A 25,356-nucleotide genomic window follows, 5' to 3' on the forward strand; every position below is an offset into this window, starting at 1 on the left:
TTTTCAGCAAGTGCCTTACCTGGAACTGTCCATGGTGCTGCAAACACCAGTCTGTCTGCTTTGCTGTCCCCTGCACTCTCTAAGAACATTTTGACCTGATAACATTTCACATCACTTACCCAGGCAGTCATGGAGTATAATAGCATAAGGAGTATAATAGCATAAGTGAGTAATTTCAACAAAATTAAAGGGAAAACAGCATGTATCAAGGTCTGCTATGTCTCTTGCAAGTGAGCAACTGTGGCTGTCCAAATGGAAGATCAACAGCATGGCCCTTCTTATGTCCAAGTTATAGGTCATCCAGTCTGAAACATGCATGAGAATCTGGAGATTTAACTCTGTATTTGTACTATGCCAGGTAAGAATTTCAAATGGTTTTCCTCTAGCAAAAAGACTGCTATACAGTACTCTCTCTGCAGGCAGTTTGCCCAGGTTCTCTTGCTAGGTCTTGACATGCTAATGGTTAACTCACCAAGTATTCCCTAAGAGTAATGTGCTTACTTGACATATGGTTCACTTAGGCTTAATCCCTCAATAATGCTGTGGTTTCATTTAACAGTAAGAAATCTACAGTTTCAGCCTCCAACGAAACTCATTCGTAGGTCATTATCCAGGTCTTCGGAAAATCTGGAGGCCATAAACAGTTTTCTAACCAACTATTACAACTATATACAGGGAGCTTTCTGCTACCTAACCCATCTCCTGTGGTTCTTTTGCATATTTTCTCGATCTAAAAATGCTACCTTCCTGAAGCTGGTCTGCATGCATTATGCTGGGATGGAGGAAATCTGTGGTTCTTCAGATGTTGTAGGATCCAAATCACATCATTCTCAGTCCCCATAGCTAAAAATCTGGGTGATGTAATTGTAGTTCAACTTGTAGGGCCACCTCCCCCAATTGGCTTAGAGCAGGGGTCTCAAACTCAATTTACCCGGGGGCCACTGGAGGCAGAGTCTGGGTGAGGCTGGGCCGCATCAGATTTTCTGCCAAGAACCCAAGGAAGCCCGGCGGCACTGTTGGAGGTGCTCTTCAAGGACGGGCTGGGAGCGAGCTCTGCTCTCAGGCATTGCATAGCAGCGGCTTGGGCGCTCAGGGAAAAGGGCCGGCAGCCACCTTGCTCTCCCCCAAGACAGTGCCTCTTGCACCCTCCATCCGGAACTGCAGCCTGCCAGCCAGCAGACAGGTGGGCTGGCTGCAGTTCTGTATGGAGAGTGCAAGAGGTGCTGTCTTGGGTGAGAACCAGTGAGCGAGGCAAGGCTTTTTTGACTCTTGACAGCAGAGGATGTGTGGGCGCTTCAGGGGGGCAGGCAAGGTGGGGGCCACAAACTATCATCCGGCAGGCCGCAAATGGCCCCCGGGCCACATGTTTGAGACCCCTGGCTTAGAGTATATTGTGATTAAGTTTCTTTTTCCTTTTATTTTTTTGAACCATAACCCTGTGGTTTGGAGATTCCAATACATGCAGGGAATGGAAGGAAGAAAAGGTCCCTACACTTCCAAATGTCAAAATGTTTGCCTAGGCAAAGCTGAGAATGATACCTAAAATTATAAATGGTTGAACAATTAAACTATTTCCTCAAGAAACTGGGAAACCCTTTTTCATTGAGGATTCCAGGAATATTTCCACAATATTTTGATTTTGGCCTTTATTGAAGTTGAGTTATATGGAGCCCATAAAGGTCCATCTGATTCCATGACACTGTTAGTCCTCATAATTATGTAAGAGGGTTCACAGGTGCCTGTTTTCCTTTCCTGCCTAAGCATGTTTTTTTTTTAAAATGCACACATACTTCATGGGTCACCTCAATACACTATGACATCACCAGACCGGAACTTCTCCAAGCAACAGCTGGAATCAAGTCAGTGGGAGAAAACGTGCCACAGAGGAGGGTTGCATGTCCATCTCCAGAGAGCCAATTCCACCAAACTCTCCTGGCCCCTCCTATCACCCTGCTAAGCTCAAAACCTGAGACCTCTTCCATGGTGTCAGAGGAAGGACAGATATCCAAGAACTCTGACTTGCACATTTTGATTGCCCTGTATGTCCTACAGTCTCGTCTTTTTGCTCAGGTCCTCAGACATTGCCAACAGGCTTGCTAATCCCTGCAGCTCCTTGGCAAGTGAATTTGTCAAGATCTAGTAAGGGAGGAGTCTTGCCGTGAGTATTTCTGTTTGCATCTGTTTTGGTGGCCGGAGGAAGGGCTGGTGTCAGAGGTGGGCAGTGACTTCTGTTCTGTTTGCAGCTAAAATGGAGTGCGTCTTTCACCTTCCCATTGTCTCTTCATTTTAGATGTTTATTTTTATAGGGTTTAACAGACATTGCCACTGATGTTAAAGAAGCAAAACCATTCCAGTCCAGAAGAATGGAGGTACTGGTCAGCAGCAGTGACAGGTAAATTATTTTAAGGTCACAGAAAAATTTAGCCTATTGATTCCTTTGGTTTACATTTTTTTAATGATTTCAGTTGTGTTTTTAAGGACTATGTAATATATTTTGCCATTTTTGCACCATAATTTAGGTTTTTCAAATCCAATTTTTTAAAATTTTAATTGATACTTCAGTCTCTCTTTTCTCCCTCATACAGCAATTGATGCTATACTGTATATGAAGGCGGCCACATGGCATGAGTGACAGAACTCCTGTACCTTTAACAATTGAGCAGAAAAGGAAATTACAGTTGCATGTCATGAAAAGTAGACCTGCTGGAATTTCCTGTTGAGAACAATAATAAAAGTATAGAACCCGTTTACTACATTTCCTGCAGCCACCCTAGATGTACAGTAATTTTGCATTTCATAGCCATTTTGGAGTAGACAACATTCCATGTTTGGCCATACACATGCTTTTGTATTATTAGTTTTTGCACATTTGAGGACTGATTTCTGCCAGGCAATGTACTAGGTCTCAAACATACTGAGCTCTAGACTGTTGGTAGTCTTGTGACCTCCATAAAATGCTAGAAAAGCTTGTCATAGTTGGAACATGATGGCTAGGAGGGGACCATGAAGTCAAACAAAGTCATTCTGAATTTCACATTTGAAAATGTTCATATTTAAAAACTCAATTCACAAGGTGGATAGAAGTTTTAACATTTTCTTAAACATTTCTTAATGTTTTCTTTCAGTCTTCAGGCAAAAGTGGCACATTTTTTAATGAATTAAAATTGGTGGGACATTTCACTTCATTCATACCTGAAAAGGTTTATTTATTTAATTTTAGATAAGCCATGTCCTCTGTTTTTTGTTTTCGTGTTGCTAGAGTTTCTGTTCTAAGCAGGAATCCTTTAAGAGGGGTAGTTTTTCTGGGGTTCTGCACTAGATGGTATGTTCAGTCACATATTGTATATAATGTAGAGAGAGAGCAGAAAGGATTCCCTGTATACATCTTATGTGATGACTAGAGTGAGGACAAGTTCCTCTTTTAGGTCTGCAGCTCCCTGAATCCCCCAGGCAGTGTGGCCCCTAGTTGCCAGTGGAAAGATTCTGGACCCTGCAGTAAAAAAAAGAAAGAAAGAAAGAAAAGAAAAAAGAGCTTATCCAAGGGCATACGTACACTGAGGAGCAACAGGCTCTATCCTGTGACAGGGTTAAATCTGCAGTGTACCCATATAATGAAAAATTGAATTTTCCAACAATACCCAGTGCAGAAAAAGGGCCAAATAATCCACATCCACTAGAGCCTAACTAGAGAGAATCACAGCCAGACCTTAACATGAAGTATATGCCACATTAATACATCATCATCATCATCATCATCATCAATAACAACAACAACAATAATAATTTTATTTATTTATTTATTTATTTATTTATTTATTTATTTACTTGCTTACTTACTTACTTACTTACTTACTTACTTACTTACTTACTTACTTACTTACTTACTTACCACCCGTCTGGCAGGCAGGACCACTCTGGGCAATTTACAGCACATAAACAAACAACATAGTAACAAAAGAATACATATACAAAATAATAATAATACAATTCAGGTATAAATCAAAGATCATAAAGGGCAACCTCCATGTCATTGCACTGCATGTGTTTTTCACTGCCCTCATCCTTCGTTTAGTCGTTTAGTTGTGTCCAACCCTTCGTGACCCCATGGACCAATAATGTGCTGTCAAGTCAATTATGACTTATGGTGACCCTTTTCAGAGTTTTTTTTTGTGCGTAGAGAGTACTCAGAAGTAATTTATCATTCCCTTCTTCTTGGGGAGCCCTAAGGCTGTGCAGCTTGCCCAAGGCCACACTGGCTGGCTTTTCTCCCTGGATGAGGAGTGGGGAATCAAACTCCCAACCTCTGCAGCCAGATACCTAATTCACTGATCTGTAAAGTCAGCTTTTGATAAGCCATGCCCCATTTTCCATGATTTATGTTCTTTGTTTTTCCCAGCAAATCTCAAGGCCTAAAAGAGGAGACCAAAGAGGACAGCATATCTGAAGATATAAGTGAGCAACAGATCAAAACTCCAAGTGAGCGGAATGAAGAGGACACCATATCTGAAGACATAAGTGAACGGGTCAAGGAAAGCAAGTCCCAAGAGTCAAATGAGCAGGGTGAAGACAATGGCATATCTCCAACTGAGCAGGCCGAGGACAACAGATCTCAGGACCTAAAGGAACAGGATGAGGATGAGATGGAGGACAAGATCAAGGCACTCCTGGAGACATCAGACCAGAAGTCCCAGGAAGCTGAAGAAAGTTCACCAGCACACATTACTAATTCATTGGAGAGGAGCACAGCTGATTGGAAGGATGAGCTGTCTAGCTTTCTTGCTACTGAGCCAGATACATCTACTTACTATGACTCTCTCAGCTTAGACAAGTAAGGACACAACTTCTTAGCAGAAGACGACCTAGTAGGAATTCCCTTCCAAACCTTGGGCTAAGAGTTGTGACCTTCATGTTAAGATACTGTGCAAATGCCTTCAGTTATACAACAATTTCTAGCTTTTTCGTAACTGCATTCTCAACTCCTCATTCATTAAAATCCTAAGCAAAAAGGGATTTCTGGAATAGAGCATCACTGACACATATAGCAAGTGATTTGAACTGGGAGCAGTAGGTCACTAAAGTGTGTTTTTCTTACATTTATCTTTTCTAGATCTGCATGCAGATAGGTACTGTTGGGTGTCCCTCCTTTTTCTGAAATCAGTTCCTATTTTCTTGCTTCCCTCTCTTAGTTACTAATCGGTACTATCCCAAAATGGATTCCTGAGATAATAAACAGCCTTTTTACCTTATTACCAATTTCTAGAATAGTTATCACTGTTCAGTAGTCACAAGTTCAGCATTAGGTTACTGTGCTCAGTTAATAAATTACATGTATAACTTCCACATTTCTGCCCTGCATGTCAGGCAGTAACTCAAGACTAGAGATGGGGGTATTTGTATTTGTATACGAATATCCCCCCACAGGTGGAAATAACATGTCCACCCACCATTCTGCCACTGACACGAGCTCAACAGAGCCTTCCTATCGTGCTGTTGTCCACAATAGATTAGCCACTCCTGGCAGGAGACAGGATGACAACCTTCTCTGCCAGGTCGCAGAGTGGCTAATCCATTGTGGAGAACGGCACAATAGGAAGGCTCTGTTGAGTGTGTGTAAGTGGCGGAATGGTGACTGGACAGTCCAGCCCCATGGGGCCGGACCCTTGTTATTTCCACCTGTGGGGGATATTTGCATACGAATGCAAATACTGTACCCCCATCTCTACTCAAGACCTTTGAAAATTACATTCATTTCATTTTTAATGCCTGCCTTACCACAATATCAAGATACGGTGGCAATTGTGCTGTTTGACTGTCCTCCCTTTCTTAATATGGATTTGTCATTTATGTCTGCAATGGGTTTATTTTCCTTTCCCCCCACAGCAAAATGGAGAACCTACTACATGGGACAGATTGGATGGATTCTCAAGTGGAGATGCCAGCTGAGCTTCACTTTGGATACGAGGAGGAGCTTCCTTGCTCCATAAAGACGAAGTCTAAGCCAGGATGGAAGGACAAAGTAGTAGCCAGCTGTCCCATCACAGAATGCAAGCTGTCCTTTCATGATTGCTGCTGCTACAGCGCAGCTGAGTAAGTACTAGAGATAGCATATAGCAGCTATTACATTTGAGCCAGAGTGTAACAAAAATACTTTTGGGGCTACAAATCCAATAATCCACAGTCAGTATGGGAATTATAGTGAAAAAAGAAAAGAAAAAGTAACTCTGATCTCAGGCTTTCACCGTACCAGCATACTGTCCTGAATATGCCTCATCTCATTTGAGTGCAGAAGCTAAACAGGTTCAGGCTGGGTTAGTATTTAGATGGGAGACCACTAGGGAGTAACAAGAATGTCCTGATGGGTCTAGGAAAGAGTCCTGCCTGGATGTCCAGAGAGCCACTGTTGCCAGTTAAGAGCTGACAGGACTGGGCTGGATAGACAGACTGATAGTCTGGCTCAGTACGAGGCACCTTCCTCGTACCTCCAAACAGCCTTCCCTTCACTGCTTTCCACCACATTGTGGCCCTTCTCAGTCAGCTTTAAAAACAAGAAGTCTCACATTGCTTGTTTTTATTTTATGAACCCTTAGGTTTTCCACTCCTATATTGTTAACATCTTGCCATCTATTTTCTGAAACTCCTCCCTCCCCTCATTCCTTAGTGAACAGAAATGACTTCCTGTTGAATATGTTATATCCTTTATTATAACTGGGAAGATTTTTGCTAGCAGGTTGATAGGCCTGGTGGATATTCCAGCCTATGTCAGCTTTCAGGCTTCCCTCAGAGAGACAGTCTTGAACTACAGCATGCAGGGATAAGATACTGAGCTGATGGTAATGTCATTTGTTACCACCCAATCTTTTTTTCCTATTCCACTGAGCTTATTTTCAATATTGACAGTAATGGGGCAGGCACTTTCCTCCAAACCATATATTAAGAACTATTCTAACCTGGCTTTGTCTTGAATGGGCAATTAAGACCCATTAGCTTTACAAAGGAACTGCTTCATGTAGACATCAAAATTGTTGGAATTAGTCTGTTGACACAGAACAACAGTGCTGACTGCATTTTTTAATTCCTCACAACAGTCTTGCTAATGCCATTCTCACCTGACTGTCAAACTTTACTCCTACATCCCTGCTCAAAGAAAGCATTAGTCAGGAAATAAATTGAAGAGGCCAGTACACACTGCCTGCTGTGTTACTATTTCTCCACGTCTTCCTTCCCCCAGGCAGATGATCAAGCACAGCCCACTATATCCTCCTAAGGCACCACGTCACAAAAACTTTGCCCAGAAATATGAAGCCAAAAAATTTCAAAGAAGTGAGGTAAGAATTTACCACCTTCAGAAAATATTGAAGTTTTCGATTTCCTAAGAATCAGCAGTTCTTCAATGACAGTTTGTTTGTTTGTTTGTTTGTTTGTTTGTTTAATTGAGAGGATCAGTAACGTCAATAGCATGTACCAATCTATACTATGTATAGAATATTCGCAGGGTCTAAAATTCCCAGAGTTCTTTCAGCCAGCATGGTTACTGACCCCAAAGGTAACTTTTGTGAACTATCTTAACTTATTTGGAAGACTGTAGGTCCATTATCACTTCTAAAATAAGGAGCCAAAGGAGAGTGTTAGGGAAATAAGATTTTTGGGATCTACTTTATTTCTGTACTTTTTCCTCAAACACAAACCTTAGAGGGCCAGCCCAAGACATTCTGTTACCAGAGGAAAGTACCAAAGGCTCACAAGTTACGTAAAATGTGTGTTTGCTACAGGAAGCATAAAATCCCACAAATATTTCTGAATCTATAACCTACCAAAGGGAACCTGAGGCAAAAGACACGACCCTCAGAACCAAAGGGATTAGTGAGCCATATTTATGTGAAGATAGGGGGCTTGGATATTCCACCTCTTCCTGTCCAAACTCTTCAACTGAGAACATCCCGCTTTCCCCCCAACCAGATCAATTCTGTCTCTGAGAAGCTGCCAAAGCAAAGATATCACCTGGGTATAACAAGGAAGAAAGAGTGTGCAGGATTCACCAAGATTCAGCTGCAACGAACATCATCATCAGGCTCACACAAAGGAAGTGTCAGGTAACAGGGCGGCTTGGAATACCATAAGTAATATGACAGGTATCTGCAATGAATGTTGAGCTTTGGGGCCTAGAACACCTGAGGACATCAGGCAACCATCTGCCACACTCATGTGGCCAAGGACTGAATTCCGCCTCAGCTTCCCCACCAGCTGGAAAACCAAGATGGAGATGAATCTCTATTTTGTTTTCATTAAATTTAGAGTTTTTGTTCATTTCTGTTTTTTGCTTTAGCACAGGAGCCATGGCAAATGACATAATAAAAAACAGCACAATGCAATCCAATATAAAGGGATTTGACTTGTGTTTCCATTCAGGCTTAAAATGCACTGTCTAAATTTACTATGTCGAAGCATTAAACAATAATGGTCACAGCATACAACAAATGTAGCCATAAAATAGTGGTTCAGAAAGGAAGAAACCTAACTATATTGTATTTTGGATCCATGTGTCATTTTACCATACAAATTTGCTCAGCTGATTTTTTTTCCTAACATAGATTCAGTTGTGAATCTGTGACTTGACTGGATCTATCCAAGCTGTAGCAGCTTACACCAGATAAATAGGAACTACGTACAGTATAAGGAATGTGCCTCGTGGCGCAGTGGTTAAACTGCTGTACTGCAGCCAAAACTGTGCTCACGACCTGGGATTCAATCCCAGGTAGCCTGCTCAAGACTGAATCAGCCTTCTGTCCTTCCAAGGTCGGTAAAATGAGTACCCAGCTTGCTGGGGGGGGGGGGCAATATGTAACCTGCATAATTAACTTGTAAACCGCCCAGAGAGAGCTTGAAGCACTATGGGGCTGTATATAAGCAGCACGCTTTTTGCTTTGCTTTGCCGTAAAACTGTCCTGCTGAATTTGCTAATTAAATTAGGTTGAGTGCCAGGAAGGCATACAGTACCTTCATTTTTAAACAGCCTTTTCCCCAGTTAAAGTGAAAACTGTGCTTATTTTATTTCCAATCTGCCAGACTTCAGCTCAGCTTCTATGGCAACAGAGGACTCAGAGAGAACTTTTGGAAGCTGCAGACTTAAAAGTGTGCTCCACGGACTGGACACAGACTATTGATCAAGGACTAGTCTGAAAAAGTCTGTTCTGTATAATTTGTTTGTTTAATTTTGTGTGGGATTTCTGTAAGACATGCTAATTCTTAACCTATTTCACAGATAAGGTCTTTTCACACATTCAAAGGAAGCCATGGGGCAGAGGTGGGCAAAGTGTAACACCCCTCCAGATGTTGAAGTGCTGTAGCGAGTATTCCTCACCATCACTGGGAGTTGCCATCGATCAATATATGAAGGGCCACTCTCTGCCCATTCTGTCACAGGGGAAACAAGAATGGGACCATGAGTGCAAGCATGAAATGGGTTCATTTGAACTACAGAAGAGAGCGCCCACAAGTGGAGCGGGATGCTTGGAAGGCCCTCTCGGCAATACTGACAATCCTGTTTCTCCAAATGCCTGACCAAATCCTAACTTTATATGCTTCAAGCCTATACCTCCTGCCAACCTAGCAGTTCAAAAGCATGTAAATGTGAGTAGATAAATAGGTACCACCTCGGTGGGAAGGTAAACAGCATTCCGTGTCTAAGTCGTGCTGGCCACGTGACAACGGAAACTGTCTTCGGACAAACGCTGGTTCTACGGCTTGGAAATGGGGATGAGCACCGCCCCCTAGAGTTGAACATGACTGACTAAAATGTCAAGGGGAACCTTTACCTTTACCTTTTTATGGCCTATATGCCTGTCTGGGTTTTAATTCTTCAACACAGAGAAAGCCTCCCGGCTATGTTGACAGCAGCCAAAAGCTCTGCCAACTGTAAGAACCAGCCATCTTCTTCTTCCTGCTCCTTAATTGGTTGGGAAAAAAATTAGGAAGCTTCTATTCATGACCAGACTGTTGAGGCCTCTGGTACTAGATCTGAAGAATCTCGGGGTCAAGGCATATAGTGGCAGCTTCAAAAGCAGCAAGAATTATGAGGTAATTAAATGTTGGCCTCTCAGAAATACAGTTTGTGAAATCAACATGCAAATGGAGGCTGTTGTTTCCACCCAATGACAAATCACCAAATGAAAGCATGTTAGCTTGCAACTTGGAAGGATAATCACGTCAGAGGATAATTGTATGTATTTTATTGCTTATGTCAGCTCTGCTTCTAATTGTGGAACTCCTTGTTTCATTTGTTTCGGGCCTGAATTCTGGATCCAGAGGGGGAGCAAGGAGAGAGAGAGAGAGAGAGAGAGAGAGGAAGAAAGAAAGAAAGAGAGAGAGAGAGAGAGAGAGAGAGAGAGAGAGAGAGAGAGAGAATGTGTGACAGAGAGAGAGAGATTAAACTAATTGTAATGGTGTTCTGTGCTCTTCTCTTGGCAGGAGGAGTAAAGTCTTGTATAATCTTTACACAACATTCTGTGATGAGGGAGAACAATTTGACCCATGCCTTGTGCCAGGAGCAAAAGGTAATTAGTGATGAGTGTTTCATTGTGAACGGAAGTGATTAGATCCATCCATTCTTTTTCTGAAGATAGCTGGGAATATGTTTACTGCCAATGCACATACAGAATGTTCTTTTGCACTGATGTGGTTTGATAATGTCACCTTGCTACACCGGTGGCAGAGGCTTCTGAGGTTTCAGGGCACACGTTACTATTCCAGCAAACACTTCGGAGCTGCCAAACCTGTCATGTACAGGTAAGTTCAGTAAAGAGCTTGGGCCTAAATCCAATTGTTAGTCCCAGCTAGAGTAGACTCGGTATGGAACTGCCAAGTCGGCACTTGAATGAGTTTCATTAATTCAATGGCCCCACTTTACCTGGGACTAATAACTGGCTTTTGGCCCTGGGGTCCACAATTTGAAACAAATCCCAGCTGTAGTTCGGAGGACATTTGTTAGGAAAAACAACATTATCTTTGGCTTTCAAGGCCTTTCTTTGCTTTTTCAGGACTCTCCAGGGCTTGTACCATTTTCAGTGCCATCAAGAAGGGAAGGATTAACGCCAACCACCTCCTACTTACCTTACACACGCTGGGGATCCTGATGGCTGGTACTGAAATGCACGAGGCTCTCCGATGTGTCCCTGTAGATGGTGTGTGCTAATTTTCCATCTCAGATATGTTTTTTTCCCCCACCAACTATTACTTTAGTTAGACCGGTTGTTCCCAAACTTGGGTCGCCAGATACTCTATTCTTGAACTGCAACTCCCAGAAGCCTTCACCAGTAGCTGTGCTTGTGAGGGTTTCTGGGAGTTGCAGTCAAATAACGTGCAGGGACCCAAGGTTGGCAACCACTGCTTTAGACTCTTTGGAAACAAGGAGAAGAAAATGTGGAGAGATAGTTATGGTGGACGGAGCATCAGACTAAGACTCTGGAGAGCTACCAGAGGGGAAAATTCCTGCTTGGCCATGGAAAGTAATTGGAAAGTGGCTGGGAATAGAAAATCATTCCTTGAACATCCCACATACCTTGAAACTCTGTTAGGATTGCCATAGGTTAGATGCAGTGGTCCATGTAGCATGCAGGAGAAAGTGCACTGTGCTTAGAATTAAAATCAATAGAGATTAATATCAGTAGAGAATAACCAATTACAGTGGTGCCTCGCAAAATGAACGCCTCGTGGGACGAAAAACCTGCAAGATGAATGCTTTTTGTGATCACTGTGGTGCCTCGCAAGACGGCTTCTTCTATGGCCGTGCTTTGCAAGACTATTTTTTCCCCAAGACCTATGCCTCGCAAGATGAAAATAATTCATTCATCTTGCGAGGTTCCCATAGGGTTTCCTATGGGAAACTGCTTTTCACAAGATGAAAATTTCGCAAGACAGCGCTACTCACGGAACGAATTACTTTCGTTGTCTTTCTTCCAATGAGCTCATGGTGGTGCAGAGAGTTCTCTTGTCCTCACAACAACAACTCTGAGGTTGATCAAACTCAGAGAGTGTTATTTCCCCAAGGTCAAGCCATGAGCTTTATAACAGAGTATGGATTTGAACCCAGATTAAGTACAGCTTTGAATCCAGAACTACCCACGTCCCACTCCAGCAACCCTACACAATCCAGGACACTGGGATATATCTGACTAACTTACTGTTTGTCTGTCTATGCACAGTTAAATCAACCCATTTGTGCCATTACATGTATGAAATAAAAAGCTGGGTAAATAAGAAGCTTACTGAATGTTCAAAATTTATATCCCCCCCATGACCTATTTAGGTATTGGTGCTCAGATATATCAAAAACTAGTTACACAATCACCAGTATATACTTTACAGCATAGAGCAGTGCTGCTGCTTGTGTTCATAACACCAGATCAAAGTTCCAGTGCAAATATATCCACAAATTGATAGCCAAACCTTACTACCACTGCCTATTAAAGGAGGAAATATGCAAAAAGATAATGATTTTAGGTTATTGTTTTTTGAGCTGGATTTAGAGCCTGAATTAGAAAATTACCTGAGGTGAATTTGCATACTGGCTCCCTTCTACATCTTTTACCCATTTGCCTTGCCTCTTCTTCCCACCACAGCACATGGCAATCTGGATTTTGTTGACTTCCTGGACATTGTGAATTGCATCTTGCCCTACACAGAAACAGAAGGTAGGTGGCAGGAAACAGAGGCAATGAGAAAAGAAGGAGGTTTCATTTCAGTGCTTGTTACTACGCATGGCCTCCTTGCCCAACTCTTCACTTTCTGCCCATGTTATTTCTAGGTCTCCTTTCATGTTCCTATTTCATTTTTTTCACTTAATTTATGCACTGAGGCTGTACATGACTAGACATCTGAGGGCAAACACACTGGCAACACAGCAAGCCTCGCTGAGAATTTGGAAGGCTCTTCCACTCCACCAGCAAAGAAAAGCATAGGTGAGGGAAATCACATACAGTAAATGGTGGAGAAACAACCAGGTGCTTCCCTCTATCTCTTCCTCTTACCTGTGCTTTTCTTAACTGCTAATGGGTTGGGGTTTTTCGCTCCTCTTTTACTCTCTCTCGGGCTTATCTCAGCTTGGTTTGTGTGTGTTTTCACAGCACAGCCTGAAAATAAATATTTCTCCTTTAGCAACTCTTAGAATCACACTACTAGAGCTGTAGTTTCTAAAAGTAACTTTTCTGAGTGCTGATTACAACCCTAACCTTTTTACATTTTTGTGGAGATACACCTCAGTGTGTTCTATCTCCAATAGTAGATGTGCCATTGCTACGGAAGAAAAAAACATGGCATCGAAGCATGCAGGGTTCGCAGGATATTTATTCTTATTTTTGATCAGTTTTGTACTATAAAAAGTCACCTATATATATCTGCTTAAATTTCTAAGTCTTATCAGTAACATTTTTTTTAAAATTGCATCTTTTAGAATGGTTTTTTTAAGTATATGCATTTGGTTTTTTAAGTTTACGCATTTTAAAGTGTCAACTATTATGTGACTGTTTTGAGAGAGTGTGTGTGTGCATACGTGTGTGAACAAAACAGCATGAATTCAAAAAAACAGATTTTAAAATTATCTTCCACAGCTGCCATATGAGGCAGGCATCATAAAAGCCTTGTCTGAAAACTCTGCTAATCACCACAACTCCAAACCTCATCCCTCCTTACAGAAATGGGCAAGTATGGTTTTCCAGATGATGTTAGTCTACTACTCACATCAGCCCAAGTCATCAAAACCAATGGTGTGGGATGCTGGAAGCTGTAGCTCAACAACATCTGAACAGCTACATTTGTCTAGGCCACAGTTGAGGTGATCTGTTTCCTAGGGTGTATGCTGTGACTCTGAGGGCTAGCTACCTGCACAATGAGATCTGTTGACAATTCTGCTTCAGGTTGGCAGCAAAACATGGCCTGCTTTCTTCCTGTCTTACTTATCAAGACAGAAGGGGCTCAGTTCTTACCTGAATCGTTGCCTGTTGTGGTAGAATCTTGTGCCAGAAGAAGGTGTCTACTGTAGGAACATCTCAAGTTCCATATCTCATTTGTGAGTAGAAGAGATAAAGGTAAAGGTTGCCCTTGGCATTTAGTCCAACTCTAGGGGGTGGTGCTCATCCCCCTTTCCAAGCCGTAGAGCCTGCATTTGTCCGAAGACACTTTCCATGGTCACATGGCCAGCGCAACTAGACACGGAACACCATTACCTTCCCACTATTGTGGTACCTATTTATCTACTTGTATTTGCATGCTTTCGAACTGCTAGGTTGGCAGGAGCTGGGACAAGCGACAGGAAATCACTCCACAGTATGGATTTGATCTTATGACTGCTGGTCTTCCAACCTTGCAGCACAGCTGGGGTTTAACCCGCAGCACCACCACATCCCTACTGAGTTAAAGAGACAACAATACAAATACATTGATAAAGGGATATTATTGAGATGAGATAAAGAGTTAAATCTGGTGGTCAGCCCCAGTTAGTGTAGACCCACTGAATGAATAGAACTTGTTAACACTAATAGATCTCATTGATTCAGTAGATCTGCTATAACTGGGCCTAACAACTGGATTAAAACTTTATTGTGTAGACTTATCCTTTGTACTTTTATTTCTTCTTTTTTATTTTTTATTAATTAATAACACAAACAGACATACAAAACAAACACAAAACACATAATTGGGGAGAATATTTTCCATATATCCATCTAACATACAATACTGACTGCATGTACCATATTCACCTACTTAACATCTTTAGGCCAAATCCACTTGATATATAATTCTGACTACATAAACCCCAATGATTAACATACATAAATTGTCAATATATAAACTTAAACCTGTATGGATCTTATATTCAAGCCCCTCTTAGTTGCATAGACCAACTATAGTTCATGAATTACTTAGTATCTTTATGTTTCTGGCTTTTATTTCTAAATACCTTGAGGTGAATGCATCCATGTACTTGGAGCCTAGTACAAAGTTGTCACAACAGAAAAACGATTATAAGTCTACAGCCCAAGAACTGGCTGTCAATTTCAAGTCAATAAGTGAAATTCATATCCTACAATCAAGCCCTTTCTTCTGGGCTTTGGGCACTGCTTTGACTTGCTTTGTCCTCAAACAGCAGCCCAACACAAGCAAACATTTCCCAGTCATTTTCTCCCCTGGCTTAATTACTTTCAAAAGCTTCCTTCTCAGTGATTTCCATTTACTGTACCAACTCACGGTCAACTCTGTCCTCTTCCTTAGTCATTCTACCTACAGTCCTCTTGCCTTGAAGATCATTATATCCTAGAGCTTTTTCCCATTCAGTCAGCTGGCCCAACACAGATCCTCTTCATCTTTGATGAAGTTTTTAATCCCAGCTAAGTGGTCATCTTTCTCTTCCCTTAGCACAACTGGTCTGGGGGCACATTTGGCTGCTGAAAGTTTTGCTCCATGAGCTGGAATGTTCATGAAAGGTCTGTGATATCACAGCACTTCCACCAATCTGTATAAGTGGCTTGAACAGCTGAAATAATTGCTGGAAGTTTAATACAATATAAAGAATAAGGTTTGAGCCTGCTTAATGCTATTCTCCTAAAATATAGCAGGGCTGGGATAATTAGTGCAAAGATGGTTTCCTTGGGACTGTCTGTCCATCCAGGTTCTGGAATTTAAGGGAGCAGTCATTGTTTTGTGCTTCCCGACTAAACTCATTCCTCTCCCATGCGCTTCTTGCAGCTCTCCGGAATGCTCAGAAAATTTTCAGAAGGATAAAGAGAGACATGGTGTACGTTGAGGACTTGGAGACAATTTTGGCATCTTTGGGGGTCTCTCTGGACTCCAAGATTATAGAACTAGCATTGGGATGTATTCAGATTACCTGTGAGTATTCCTCAACATCAGCATGTGAACAAGGGGCATTGCATGGTGTATTAAAGATCCCAGTGCATCTGGTATTAAGCAGAAGTTGTCAGTAGGTCTCTGACTTCTAGAGAAGAATCTGATGGTTACTGGTTTCTCAGTCCAGACTAGGGAAAGAGAAACCTTGCTGCCTGGAAAGGTGAAGTGCATTAGCCTCCAGCTTCTTCTCTCAAGCAGACTAAAATCCAAGCCAGAGATGAATTGCTGGCTTCCCTGGTTTATTTAGGCAAGCCTTCCCTCCAGCCACTTCTTGATTTATTTTGTCCTTTCATCTTGAGTTCTTGTCTATTGATGTATTATATTTTACATTGTTTGTTTTATATGTTGTTAGCCGCCCAGAGTAGTCAGTTGACTAAATGGGCGGGGTACAAGCTAAATAAATAAATAAATAAATAAATAAATAAATAAATAAATAAATAAATAAATAAATAAATAAATAAATAAATTCTCTGTTATATACTGCATAGAGCCCGGGCGGGGGGGGGGGGACTAACCAGAATATTTGTTCCTAAAATGGGGGTGTGGAAGAGTTGAAAGAGAGAGAGAGAGGGAAATCTACAGATGTTCTAGGAAGACCTTGTTTCCATACTGCTTTTTCTGAATGGAATCAAATTAACTAACACAATGAACAACAACATGTCTGTTGGTTGTTGTGGGTTTTTCGGGCTTCTGTTCTTTCTGTCTGTCTGTCTGTCTGTTTGTTTGTTTGTTTAAAATATTTTTACCCCACCTTTCACCTTAAAAGGACTTAAGGAGATTTAGAACATTAAAAAGACAATATTTAAAAGCTAATAATAGTAATTATACAAATATTTTAAAAGAATTGAAGAAGTATATTAAAATGATTAAAAAAAAATCAAGACTAGAAACACATTTAAAAGCAGCAAAGCACCACAATCCGATCTGAAAAACCCTCTCAGGCTGCTAGTCACTAAGGAAAAGCCTGTCTGAAGAGAAAGGTCTTTGCCTGTTTCATCATTTAGTCGTTTAGTCGTGTCCGACTCTTCGTGACCCCATGGACCAGAGCACGCCAGGCCCTCCTGTCTTCCACTGCCTCCCGGAGTTGTGTCAAATTCATGTTGGTTGCCTCGCAGACACTGTCCAGCCATCTCATCCTCGGTCGTCCCCTTCTCCTCTTGCCGTCACACTTTCCTAACATCAAGGTTTTTTCCAAGGAGTCTTTTCTTCTCATGAGATGGCCAAAGTACTGGAGCCTCAGCTTCAGGATCTGCCCTTCCAGGGAGCACTCAGGGTTGATTTCCTTTAGAATTGATAGGTTTGTTCTCCTTGCAGTCCAGGGGACTCTCAAGAGCCTCCTCCAGCACCACAATTCAAAGGCATTAATTCTTCGGCGGTCAGCTTTCTTTATGGTCCAGCTCTCACTTCCATACATCACAACAGGAAAAACCATAGCTTTGACTATTCGGACTTTTGTTGGCAATGTGATGTCTCTGCTTTTTAAGATGCTGTCAAGGTTTGTCATTGCTTTCCTCCCAAGAAGAAGGTGTCTTTTAATTTCGAGGCTGCTGTCTCCATCTGCAGTGATTATGGAGCCCAAGAAGGTAAAATCTGTCACTGCCTCCATATCTTCCCCTTCTATTTGCCAGGATGTGATGGGACCAGTGGCCATGATCTTAGTTTTTTTGATGTTGAGTTTAAGACCGTTTTTTGCACTCTCCTCTTTCACCCTCATTACAAGGTTCTTTAGTTCCTCCTCACTTTCTGCCATCAGAGTGGTATCATCTGCATATCGGAGGTTGTTGATATTTCTTCCAGCAATCTTGATTCCAGCTTGGGATTCCTCCAGTCCGGCCTTTCGCATGATATATTCTGCGTATAAGTTAAATAAGCAGGGAGACAATATACAGCCTTGTCGTACTCCTTTCCCAATTTTGAACCAATCAGTTGTTCCATATCCAGTTCTAACTGTTGCTTCCTGTCCCACATATAGGTTTCTCAGGAGATGGATAAGGTGGTCAGGCATGCCCATTTCTTTAAGGACTTGCCATAGTTTGCTGTGGTCCACACAGTCAAAGGCTTTTGCATAATCAATGAAGCAGAAGTAGATGTTTTTCTGGAACTCTCTGGCTTTCTCCATAATCCAGCGCATGTTAGCAATTTGGTCTCGAGTTCCTCTGCCCCTTCGGAATCCCGCTTGTACTTCTGGGAGTTCTCGGTCCACATATTGCTGAAGCCTACCTTGTAGGATTTTGAGCATAACCTTGCTAGCGTGTGAAATGAGTGCAATTGTGCGGTAGTTGGAGCATTCTTTGGCACTGCCCTTCTTTGGTATTGGGATGTAGACTGATCTTTTCCAGTCCTCTGGCCACTGTTGAGTTTTCCAAACTTGCTGGCATATTGAATGTAGCACCTTAACAGCATCATCTTTTAAGATTTTAAATAGTTCAGCTGGAATGCCATCACCTCCACTGGCCTTGTTGTTAGCCAGGCTTTCTAAGGCCCACTTGACCTCACTCTCCAGGATGTCTGGCTCTAGGTCAGCAACTATATTGTCTGGGTTGGCCGGGATATCCAAAACTTTCTGATATAATTCCTCTGTGTATTCTTGCCACCTCTTCTTGATGTCTTCTGCTTCTGTGAGGTCCCTTCCAGTTTTGTCTTTTATCATGTCCATCTTTGCACAAAATTTTCCTCTAATATCTCAAATTTTCCTGAACAGATCTCTGGTTTTTCCTTTTCTGTTATTTTCCTCTATTTCTTTGCATTGTTCATTTAAGAAGGCTCTCTTGTCTCTCCTTGCTATTCTTTGGAAGTCTGCATTCAGTTTTCTGTAACTTTCCCTGTCTCCCCTGCATTTTGTTTCCCTTCTCCTCTCTGCTATTTGTAAGGCTTCCTTGGACAGCCACTTTGCTTTCTTGCATTTCCTTTTCTTTGGGATGTTTTTTGTTGCTGCCTCCTGTACAATGTTACGAGCCTCTGTCCAAAGTTCTTCAGGCACTCTGTCCACCAAATCAAGTTCCTTAAATCTGTTCTTCACTTCCACTGTGTATTCATAAGGGATTTGATTTAGATTATACCTGAGTAGCCCAGTGGTTTTTCCTACTCTCTTCAGTTTAAGCTTGAATTTTGCTATGAGAAGCTGATGATCAGAGCCACAATCAGCTCCAGGTCTTGTTTTTGCTGACTGTATAGAGCTTCTCCATCTTTGGCTGCAGAGAATATAATCAGTCTGATTTCGATACTGCCCATCTGGTGATTTCCATGTGTAGAGTCGCCTCTTGTGTTGTTGGAAGAGAGTGTTTATGATGACCAGCTTGTTCTCTTGGCAAAACTCTATTAGCCTTTGCCCTGCTTCATTTTGAACTCCAAGGCCAAACTTCCCTGTTGTTCCTTTTATCTCTTGACTCCTTACTTTGGCATTCCAGTCCCCTAGAATGAGAAGAACATCTTTCTTTGGGGTCAGTTCTAGAAGGTGTTGTAAATCTTCAAAAAATTGTTCAATTTCAGTCTCCTCAGCAATGGAGGTTGGTGCATAAACTTGGATTATTGTGATGTTGAAAGGTCCGCCTTGGATTCGTACTGACATCATTCTATCATTTTTGAGATTGTATCCCATTACAGCTTTACCCACTCTTTTGTTGACTATGAGGGCTACTCCATTCTTTCTACGGGATTCGTGCCCACAATAGTAGACATGGTAATCATCTGATTTGAATTCACCCATTCCTGTCCATTTTAGTTCACTGATGCCCAGGATGTCAATGTTTATTCTTGCCATCTCCTGTTTAACCACCTCCAGCTTCCCAAGGTTCATAGATCTTACATTCCATGTTCCTATGCAAAATTTTTCTTTGCAGCATCGGACTTTCCTTTCACTTCCAGGCACGTCCACAGCTGAGCGTCCTTTCGGCTTTGGCCCAACCACTTCATTAGCTCTGGGGCTACTTGTACTTGTCCTCCGCTCTTCCTCAGTAGTATGTTGGACGCCTTCCGACCTGAGGGTCCCATCTTTCAGCGTCATATCTTTTAGCCTTTTGTTTCTGATCATGGGGCGTTCTTGGCAAAGATACTGGAGTGGAATTGCCGGTTCCTACTCCAGGTGGATTGCGTTTAGTCGGAACTCTCCACTATGACCTGTCCGTCTTGGGTGGCCCTGCACGGCATAGCCCATAGCTTCTCTGAGTTGCTCAAGCCCCTTCGCCACGACAAGGCAGCAATCCATGAAGGGGCTTTGCCTGTTTACATCTTTTTAATTGAGATTGACATCCTAAAATAGCCAGGTATAACAAAATCTCAGATTTAAGTCAGCCACGTCAAATCAAAGTTAGACATACCTAAAAGACCCTTCTCACTCCGTTGGTTTGGGTGACCAAGAGAACTGGGCATGGGTGAAATTCTTTGGTGAATTCTGGACCTCTGTTTAAGAAAGCTCTACTCCACACCCTTAACAGTCTCTAAGCATGGACTAGGGAGCTCTAAGCACATGGACTTTCCCATTAAAAGACTTTCCATTCCATTTGTAGGAATCCTTTCATTTTGCTTTTCATTTTGTTACAGGGGATGGGAGACTGAACATCTCAGAATTCCTGAGAGCTGTGAGAGGATCATTAAGTCACCATAAGGAACTGGGTAAGTGCACATGTTCCATGAATTAGATTGGGGGGGGGCGCAATCTGAAGCAATTTTATAAGAGCATGTGCAGACATTATGCCTGAGCAGGGTGTATTAACAATACATAAAGGGCATTCAATTCATCCCCCCCCCCCCACTCAGAGTCTCTCTGGCCCAAGCTGATCTCTCACCTGTCTTGCTAATTTAAGTAGAAGATCTGAAGGCAGTTCTTATTCATGTTCATTTAAACACAGACTACCGTTTTTCTATCTGTGCTGCCAAGAGTGCTGTTACTATGGAGTGTGTGCATATGTGTGCACATGCATATAGAGGAATCTCATTCATGCAAACATTGGACTCCTCTTCAGAACTCCCTGTTCAATAGGGAAAAGTTGCAGACTGGCAGAATGGGGCTTCTGTGTGGTGGGGCCAATGTAGGATGTGACTTTGAAATGCCAGGGGGGATTGAGATACACATGCAAAACTCACCCTTTGAACATACAACCAGCAACATCCAAATAAAAGGGGAAAGGAGGACAAGCTAAGAGGGAAGAATAGAACCCATTGCTCTCAATCTGCAGAGCGGCCTCAAGCCACACAAGCAGACAAAGGACACATGGTATATCAATAATCTTCCAGACAAACGCACAAGAATGAGGGGGAATATCAGCATCCAATGTCCTCTGGAGTAGCATAAATTTTATAAGCAAGACTCAAGCTTGAACTTGGCATGTAGCTCCTAGCTAGGAAAGGCTAGGAAGAACACATTACTTTCAATGTGCCTTTAAAAGATTACAGAATGTGCTTTGTGGTTCAGTATCTGGTGTAGCTAATTTCTTGGGTCTTGCACAGTCTGGGTTGTCTTTTGCGTTACCCTAAGCACATTGTTTTTCTGATTGGCTTATATACTGTGATTGCTCCAGTAGAATTTGTTTCCATCCCTACTCCTTACAACAAAGACTAATAACTGGAAGAAGAAACTAGTAATTGCCTATTCGCTTACAGTCTCTGGAGTTGGGTTGGCCATGGAATGGAATGGCTCTTTGGGAATTTTTGTAGGAAGCATTGTTGTTCAAGAGGTGTATTGTAGGTGGTATCCTGTTCTGTGAAGCCCTCATTTCAAACTGAACTTACTTTGCTTCTCTCTGGACCTTCTTTAGATGAATACACCTCTTTGGCGATGAGGCCTTATCAGGACTTCACACACTTTGGTGACTCAGAGTCTTCCTGGAGAGGAAAGTGGAGTACACTCAACAGAGAGATGCCACCTGGTCACACTGACCTGTTTACCTTCCATGATCCACATAAAGAGGTTGACCTTGCCCAACTACAGAAGGAAGCAACTAAGTCCCAGAAATCTGATGGCCTAAGAAAACCCAGAACTGCATCTCTCATGCCTCAGACAGAAGAGAAAGATAAGCTCTGTAAAGTCTTTGAGTGGCCAAAGATCCAACCACGTCTTCGCTATTCAAGTCAAGATACTTTGTTCCCACTTAGCTCCACACTATGCATTAAAGAAGAGACCCCTTCCAGACACCCAAAAACAACAAGCTTGTCACCAAGTGTGGGCCAAAAGGCTGTTCCTGCTCCTTCTTCCATCGCCCAGAGTGTCAACTACAAAACTTTCCAGCAGAAGATGAGAAAGAAGTTGTCCTTCCAAGAGAATCTCCCAAGGAGATATGGCTTTGGAGATTACAACCGTCAAGTATCAAAGTCTAACAAGCCTGGAGGAGAAAGGAAGGTACATTCAGGAGGTCAGTCAGCCCTGCAAGGTGGGTCCTGAGATGTTGCCTGTTCAGTGAAATACACTCTTGAGCCTGCACATTTTGGAGAGGTTTATGTGGTTGATTATACCAGGTGCCAGAAAGAGGCTGGCAGGTTTCTGGGCCTCTAATTTGCATTGTTTTGAGCAGTTTTGTACAGAGAGAAGAGTTTATATTTATATATAATTATTCTTTTCAATGGCGGTAGGATTTTGTGTAAGGGGATTTAGGGTTTGGGGGTAAGTATGGATAGGGAAAGGGTAAAATTCCAGAGATTGAGATAGTACATTTACATCAAGTTATACAATTATACTAGAAAAGGAGATTAAAAAACAACAACAATTTTTCCACCATTACTATATTTACTAATCTATCTTTTTCCCTACTTGGATCTTCACATTCTTTTTTAGTCTATGCTTTCCAGGCTATCTTTTGAGTCTAATTATGAAAATATTCCCTATATATCCACCAAACATAATAAAACCCTCCTCCTGTGTTTTATGTTTCCCACACTACATAAAACATTTTTATATATTTTTGAAATATTTTTATAAACATTTTATTAGTTTTTCAGTCTATCTACATTGTTTTGTGCTTGTCAAACATCGTGTTACATGCTTTGCTTACAATTATTTGTTTTTTACATCTCAGTGTCTTCCCGGTTGTCCCCCCAAATTCCAAACATCTTTCAAACATTCAAACCATTCATGTACAAATTTTAGTATATAATATGACTACTATCATAATATTACTCTCACATTATATAATATTCTAAAGGCCTTCTAATAACATTCTTATTGAAAGTAGTTCCAGATCCATGACCCAGCTTTATATCTAGTTTAGTTTACCTAAAATAAAAAACCACCATATTCCATCTTTATCCTGATTAGGTCTCCCTTATTTCAATTTAATTCTCTTTTTTAATATACAAAGTATACCCTTTAACGATTCCCGATGTTAAATATATACATATTTTCAATATTAAGGGGCCCTTCCTTGTTTTCCCCTTTTTCATCTTTCTATGTAATTCCCTCTCTGATTTCTCTTTTTACATTTAGTATTTCTGTGTCTCTAAGCATTCTGTCATCTTTCATGTCCTCTGAAACCATTTTGTACATCTGATTTATGTCCACTAACTCTTTATGTACTTGGTCTATCTTCAATGAATCTTCCAGGCTTTTCCTCTGATCCAAGACTGACATTTCTCTTAGATTAATTTCCTCCAGCTCCTGTTTTGATTGGCATACATCATCCGAAACACTCTCATTTCCTTCTTCGTTGTTCCCTGTTGTTTGCGGGCTATAATTCTTCTGATGCTGATTAGATAGTTTTGTCTCCTGATAATGGGATCTCACTATTTCTAATATTGTTTGAAGGGTAGATTTTATTTCATTCCAAAATTGCCCTTGTTGTGCCATTCTGTTCCAGCTGCCCAAGTGTTTAGGCTAAGATTCAAGGTCCCCAAATATTTGTATCCGTGGCCTGATGGCCTAATTCCACAGGTTTACGAATATCCACAGCACAGTTTTTTTTAAATGTTCCACTCTAGGGTTAATTTGTCCAGCCAGACACAGAAAAAAAAGTCAAATAGAAGTAAACAGATTCTGAGGCTTTAAGCAACAACAGTGTAGTCAAGGTTACTCCTCCTGGGCTCCATGCCAAAAGACTTCAAATAGTCAAAACCATCTTTCATGTCCTCTGAAACCATTTTGTACATCTGATTTATGTCCACTAACTCTTTATGTACTTGGTCTATCTTCAATGGATCTTCCAGGCTTTTTTGTTGTTGTTGTTAATTTTGCTGTTTTTATCCCTTTGCCTTCCCTTAGTACTCTCCTCTGATCCAAGACTGACGTTTCTCTTAAATTAATTTCCTCCACCTCCTGTTTTGATTGGCATACATCATCTGGAATACTCTCATTTCCTTCTTTGTTGTTCCCTGTTACTTGCGGACTATAATTCTTCTGATGTTGATTGGATAATTTTGTCTCTTGATAATGGGATCTAACTATTTCTAGTATTGTTTGAAGGGTAGCTTTTATTTCATCCCAAAATTGTCCTTGTTGTGCCATTCTGTTCCAGCTGCCCAAATGCTTATAAACAGACATTCAAAGTTTCCAGAGTCATTTCATCTTTTTGAAATAATTTTGTTGGCATTGATATCATCTTTAAAACATTTTATCTGCATTTTCTTTAATAGTTACTGGTTTTTAGTTTTATTTCAGGAGAGATGTCAACTCCGCATATTGTCTCCTTTTCTGTCTTATTTGCCATGGAATATGTTTCAAGATCTTAATTTCTTTGTCTTTTCTATTAGGTTCCTTGCATTGTATATTTCTTAAGACTTTATCTCAAAAGATCTTTCTTGTAAATTTAACATGAATTACTATGGGGAGATTTTTAGTCCTGGTGTATGCTATATTAATTCTTCATGCTGTGTCTATATTTTGTTGAACATCCTCCCGTCGCATCTCCATGAGTGATACTAAATTGGTAGTAATCACTTGCACTGTATCTTCTTCTTTTTGTTCTGGTAGATTCTGGAATCTAAGTATGACATTGGCTCTTTCCATTTGTAGATTTAACAAAGTAATTTCATCTTGCTTTCTTTCCTGTTTTAGCTCTCCCATATCTGTATACAAGGTCTCCAGCCTTGCTTCTGTTCTTTTTTCATGTCTCATCTATTCTGGCTATTTGTTTTTTATTTTCTGTTATTTGATTTTTAATATCAGTCATTTGCATCCCTAAATCTTTGATTTGAACATAGCTGAGCCATCGCTCCTTGTAGTTGCTATAGCTCTGTTGACAACATATCTTGAATACTCTTTTGCCAGTCCTTAAATGAATCTTGCCTCAATATCCCACTGAGATTCTCTTCCTGTGATGGTGATCCTCCTTGAGTTCTCTTTTTTCCACAGTTTGTCACCATATTGATTACCCCCCTCTTCTTAAGTTAAGTAAATAAAGGATGCTGTTTAAGTTTTCTGTCAGCAGCTGTTTTCTTTTTCTTTAATGAATGCTGTATAAATCTTCTTTCAGCAGATGTCGCTGTAACCTCACTTTCCTTTCTCAGTCTTATCCCATTTCACATCCCATTCAAGAG

General features: G+C 41.3%; 2 protein-coding genes across 2 annotated transcripts; both read left to right on the plus strand.

The window, feature by feature from the left end:
- The first annotated feature begins 1,281 nt into the window (after positions 1–1,281).
- Positions 1,282–4,832, plus strand: LOC144583722 (uncharacterized). Its single transcript, XM_078378224.1, has 3 exons — positions 1,282–2,158; positions 2,307–2,392; positions 4,397–4,832. The coding sequence occupies exons 2-3, from the start codon at positions 2,364–2,366 to the stop codon at positions 4,830–4,832; spliced, it is 465 nt and encodes a 154-aa protein (XP_078234350.1). The 5' UTR covers positions 1,282–2,158; positions 2,307–2,363.
- Positions 4,833–5,887: 1,055 nt separating this feature from the next.
- LOC140708222 (uncharacterized) lies at positions 5,888–24,883 on the plus strand. Its single transcript, XM_078377811.1, has 9 exons — positions 5,888–6,087; positions 7,229–7,325; positions 7,957–8,090; positions 10,465–10,550; positions 11,034–11,177; positions 12,615–12,686; positions 15,736–15,879; positions 20,437–20,508; positions 21,651–24,883. The coding sequence occupies exons 1-9, from the start codon at positions 5,915–5,917 to the stop codon at positions 22,271–22,273; spliced, it is 1,545 nt and encodes a 514-aa protein (XP_078233937.1). The 5' UTR covers positions 5,888–5,914; the 3' UTR covers positions 22,274–24,883.
- Positions 24,884–25,356: the final 473 nt, after the last annotated feature.

Source organism: Pogona vitticeps, chromosome 6 (genome assembly GCF_051106095.1).
Source record: "Pogona vitticeps strain Pit_001003342236 chromosome 6, PviZW2.1, whole genome shotgun sequence".
Classification (NCBI taxonomy): Eukaryota; Metazoa; Chordata; class Lepidosauria; order Squamata; family Agamidae; genus Pogona; species Pogona vitticeps.